The 5,000-nt window shown below is 37.3% G+C and overlaps 1 protein-coding gene across 1 annotated transcript in view; it reads left to right on the top strand.

The window, feature by feature from the left end:
• LOC122260269 (uncharacterized) overlaps window positions 1-5,000 on the top strand; it is a 39,268-nt gene that overhangs the window by 33,713 nt on the left and 555 nt on the right. Inside the window, exon 8 of the mRNA XM_086537204.1 lies at window positions 3,594-5,000. This exon is cut by the window's right edge and continues 555 nt beyond it. Coding sequence (XP_086393330.1) covers window positions 3,594-3,722 — 129 coding nt within the window. The 3' untranslated portion in view covers window positions 3,723-5,000. The remainder of the gene's footprint in view (window positions 1-3,593) is intronic.

Genomic DNA, 5,000 nt, shown 5'->3' with positions numbered 1-5,000 from the left:
GAGAGAAGGAAAAATGAAGAAAGAGAAGAGAAGGGCAAAAAGAAAAGAAAATTATCCCGAAGAAAAGTTGATAAAGGAAAATGTAATAAAGAAATAGAACGTATAGAAGTGATATGAAAGAGTAACAACAAAAATTAGAATTAAAGAGAATATGAGACTATAATGATTATGATAATAATATTAGAATTGTTAATAATCATGATAACGGTAATAGGGATGACAGTAATGATAACAGGAATAATAATGATAATGGTGACTGAAATATTGATAATGTCAATAGTGATGATAACGATGATGGTAATAACGATGATAACAATATTGATAATTATAGTAGAAATGATAATGATAGTAATGGTAATCATAATAACACTGCTGATAATGATAGCAATGATAATTACAAAAAATAATGACAATAATAATAGAAATGATGATTAAAAGAATGATAACATCAATAAGTTCAATGATAATGGTAAATAATATTCATTACAGCAATAATGATAAATAAAAAAATCATTATCATAGTAATAATAATGATCATGAAAATTATATTGATGATGATAATAATGATAATGAAAATGATAATCATGATGATAATGATAATGATAATGATAATGACAATAAACACCAATAAAGAAGATATAAAAATAATGATAATAAAAACAAGATAACAAAAAAAATAAAAACGTCTAGAAAGGAAAAGTCAATACAAAATACAAAAGCGATGATGACAGTAACATAGACATTAATGATGAAATATAGAGGGACGAATATTAGATAGCTTTCCAACTTTTACTTTTATCCTTCTACCTCTCTCTCTCTCTCTTTCTAGCTACCTCTCTCTCTCTCTTTCTCTTACTCTCTCTCTCTCTGTCTTTCTCTCTCTCCCTTTTTCTCCCCCCCCCCCCTTCTCTCTCTCTGTCTGTCTATCTGTCTCTCATACTCTCTCTCTATCTATCTCTTTCTCTCTCTCTTTCTATCTATCTCTCCTTTTATCTTCTATCTTTCTTTATATTCTATTCTTTCTGTTCCGTTTTCATCTCCAAGAAGATAGTATTTCCAATATCTCAACACCCTAACTATTAAAATGACTACGAATTTGTCTCAAGAGCCAGGTTTATATGCATTTACGGGGGAGGGAGGAGGGTGGGGGAGGGGGTTGAGGGGATGGAGAGAAGGTCGGGAACGATATAAAATGTATTGAGTGGGATGGGTGGTGGCTGTGGGGGGGAGGGGGATTGAAGAGGGAGATTTCAGAGGGGAGAAGTGGATGAGAAGGGGGGAGGGGGGTTGAGGATAGTAGGGTAGGTAGAGGTTAGAGGAGGGGAGAGGGGGAGAAGGGGTGGGGATGGGGTTGAGGATAGTGGGGGGGGGGGGGAGAGGTTAGAGGAAAGGAGTGGGGGAGATGGGGTGGGGGTAGGGAGGGTCAAATGATCATACTCGAAGGTGGGATTTGCCACATAAAAATGAAAACTGGTTATTGGAAACTCAATTTGCCTAATGGTGTTGTGAGTGTATCGCGAGTAGCATTGAGAGTCTCAATAAGTAGGGAGAGGGAGATAAAAGCCCCAAAGAGATGGCGGTAGAGGGGAGTGGAGGGGGGGAGGAGGGAGTGGAAAGGGAAAGGGAAGGGGGGTGGGGTAAGGGGATGGAATATGGGGGGGGGGTAAGGGGATGGAATACGGGGGGGGGGGGGTAGGGGATGGAAAATGGAGTGGGGAGGGGGAGATGGAGGGTTGAAAAGAAGGAGGGTGGAGAGGGAGGCTGGAAAGGGAGGGGGGGGGGAGTGGATGGATGGTCGAAAAGAGAGGAGGAGCGAAGAAAGGGAGGGGCAATGGGAACGAGGGAGGGAAGAGGTGGGAAGGAGGTAGGGGATGGACGGTAGGGAAATGGAGAAAATAGCAAGGGTGGGTCACGCAAGAAAGAAACAGGGGCAGGGGTACATAGCGAGAGACGAGAGGAGGTAGATAAAAGGCCTGTGGAGGGTGCGTGAAAGGGAGGAAGGAAAGGAAGAAAGCTTTTGGACAGGAGGGTCGTGTAGCGAGGAACAAAGAGGGGAACAGGTGGAGAGGAACAAAAGAGGGGAGATAGAAGGGAGATAAGATGGTGAGTAAGAAGGGGAAGAGACAGAAAAGATAAGTAACGAAAGGAAATAACAGGGGACAGGAGGAGGGTGATGTGTGGACAGGGGAAGGGGGTGGGGGGATGGGAGGTGGACCATGCAAGGAATAGGTGAAGGTGGGGGGAGGTGGGGAGGGGGGCTGGTAAGGAAGAAAAATGAGGGATAAGAAGGATTGTTAGGGGGGGGGGGTGCAAGAGAAGGGAAAGAGAGGGGTGGTGGTGGGGGGGGGGGGCGGGGATTGAAAGAAAAAACATAAGCAGGAAGATTTTTCTCTCTGTTTTGAAGAGAGAGAAAAAAGATGGCAGATAAGATGTTGTTATTGATCGTTTCTGCCCGTTGGTACCGTTGTCGTTAGAGTCTCTGATGTTTGGTTACTACGATAATATTATCAACATTAAATGCATCACTAATCATATCATTTATTCTACAGGGTCTCCCATTACCGATATTACCACCAATCAGCAAGCAATATATATATATATATATATATATATATATATATATATATATATATATATATATATATATATATGTATATATATATATATATATATATATATATATATATATATATATATATATATATATATATATATATATATATATATGTATGTATATATATATACATATATAATAAATATATATATATATATATATATATATATATATATATATATATATATATAACACCTTTGTTCCCTAGTTTTCGAAATACTCAGAGTTGAAGCGAAGGATTTTGGATTTGGAAATCCCGAGTGAAAGGGGGATACAAGCGTTTCGATTTGCGCTGATTTTTTTTTTCCTCTTCTTCTTCTTCTCTCGTTTCTTGCTGCTTTTATTGGGATTTTGTATTTTGCATCCTGATAATCATCGTCATTATTTTTTTATTATTATGATTATCATTGTCATCATCATAATTATTTTTATTATTGATAATCATTAATAATCATTGAAAATGTATGATTATCATTCATTATATTAAATGTAATAAGCATGGTGATAAGAAAATTATGATAATAAATGATAACGATAATAATAACAGTTATAATGATAATACTGTTATCATTAATCAAAATAAAAATCATATCAGTTATAATTTTTACTACCTATATTATCATTACCATTATTATCATTATGATTATCCTAATTATCAATTTAATAACTATCATTACTATTTCTACCATCATTATAATTATTCATATCATTATCATTATTATTCTCACCATTGTTATTATTATCATAAGTAGTAGTATTTTTATTATCATTATCATCATCATCATCATTATTATTACTATAACTGTCACCATTCCTATGTTTGTTAATATCTTCATTATTAGACAAGAGGATTTTTTATGATTTAATAAGTCCCATTCCTCTTTCCAGTACAACCGTTCTGATCATTATCCTCCTACCCATCCTCATCCTAATCCCCATCACCAGTACAATAAAAATATTCCCATCTCTTCCCCTGCAGGAGGCCTACCACCCACTAGTCCTCCAAAGCTCCTCGACCCACGAAAGTGAAGAGTTTCAAGGGTCAAGAACGGACCGAGTTTACTGCCCCGTGGATCAACTGATGCAAGCAGAGGAGAGTGTGGTTTGAGATCCCTTGAGCCAGTTCTTCCAGGGCGGGGTTCGGAAAGCCCTTCGTTATCCGAGGGTTTCATTATATTTCAAATAGCGAAATGGGGCCGCGGGGTGAGGTTCGCCGAAGCAGTTCTAGGATGGACTTCGCTAAATTCTACGTTGCTTCAGGACCCCCGTCATTCCCATGGAGCGAGACGGATCTGTCTGTCGGCTGCGTGGTTTGAGATCCTCTGTAACAGTTCCAGGACAGATGGACGTTAATTCCTTCGTTATTCCAGGACTTCGTTAAAAACGGATCCCTGGAAAGGGGACTGGGGATTGTGATGTTGCCCTTTTTTTGGTCAATTTTTCGTTTTGGAAAAAAAATGTGAAGCGATTTCAGTTATTTATTCACGGATGTATATGTATATATATTTGATTCTGTCAGAGGATTTACCTGCGGAGATCTTAAGTAAGTCAGAACCTGTATAAGAGACTTGTATCTGCGTTTTATTTCATATTCATCAATTTATTTTGTCTCGTTTTACAGGCCGAAAGAAGGCCAAGGTTTCCGTATCAGACAAGAGAAAGTGAAGGTTGAGATATAACGGACGCAATCGATGCACGGCATTATAGCTGAAGAATCGATTCGGTTCTAGAAAGTCGCAAGGGAAGCTAACTGCGTGTCAGTGAAGTCAGTTGTCGTTCGAGAATAAGCGTTGCATGGTGCATCATTACTGAAAAAAAACTTAAATGTTTGAAAATGACTATGACGAAAAAAAAAAACGTATTTACCTATTGCGTGGAGAAATACAACTGATCATAAATATAGTGAATGCTTCCCAATCGGTTTATCATCATCATTATTATTATTATCATTATCATCAATATAACTATTATCATTATTACCATTGTTCTAATCATTTTTACCACCACTATTATCATCATTATTATAAATGTTACTTTATTTTTGTGCTCTTTTTTTATCGACCGAAGCTGGAGATTTCGAAGTCCATCGCTTTGTGACTAAATGTTTGTTATGTAAAGATAGGTTTCCCGCTGTGTGTTTATTGTGCTATCCAAAGAGTGAATAGAGGCTTTTAAGCAAAGGTTTACCGATCGGGAGAACAGATCCTATCTGAAAACAACAAGGTGTGTGTATGCATTTCTAACATTTGTCAACATATTGGTCAACAGAAAACATAACGAAAAATAGAAAGGGAAGAGAGAGAAAAAAAAAAACAGGAAAAATATATATGAATCTATACCAAAAGTAATACATAAAAGATGTGGACACACATAATGAAGGGTATGA

Source organism: Penaeus japonicus, unplaced genomic scaffold (genome assembly GCF_977035675.1).
Source record: "Penaeus japonicus unplaced genomic scaffold, GWHDUDI00000001_assembly GWHDUDI00000005, whole genome shotgun sequence".
Taxonomy (NCBI): Eukaryota; Metazoa; Arthropoda; class Malacostraca; order Decapoda; family Penaeidae; genus Penaeus; species Penaeus japonicus.
The sequence above is the reverse complement of the archived record's forward strand: the minus strand, read 5'-3'. Positions and strand labels throughout refer to the sequence as shown.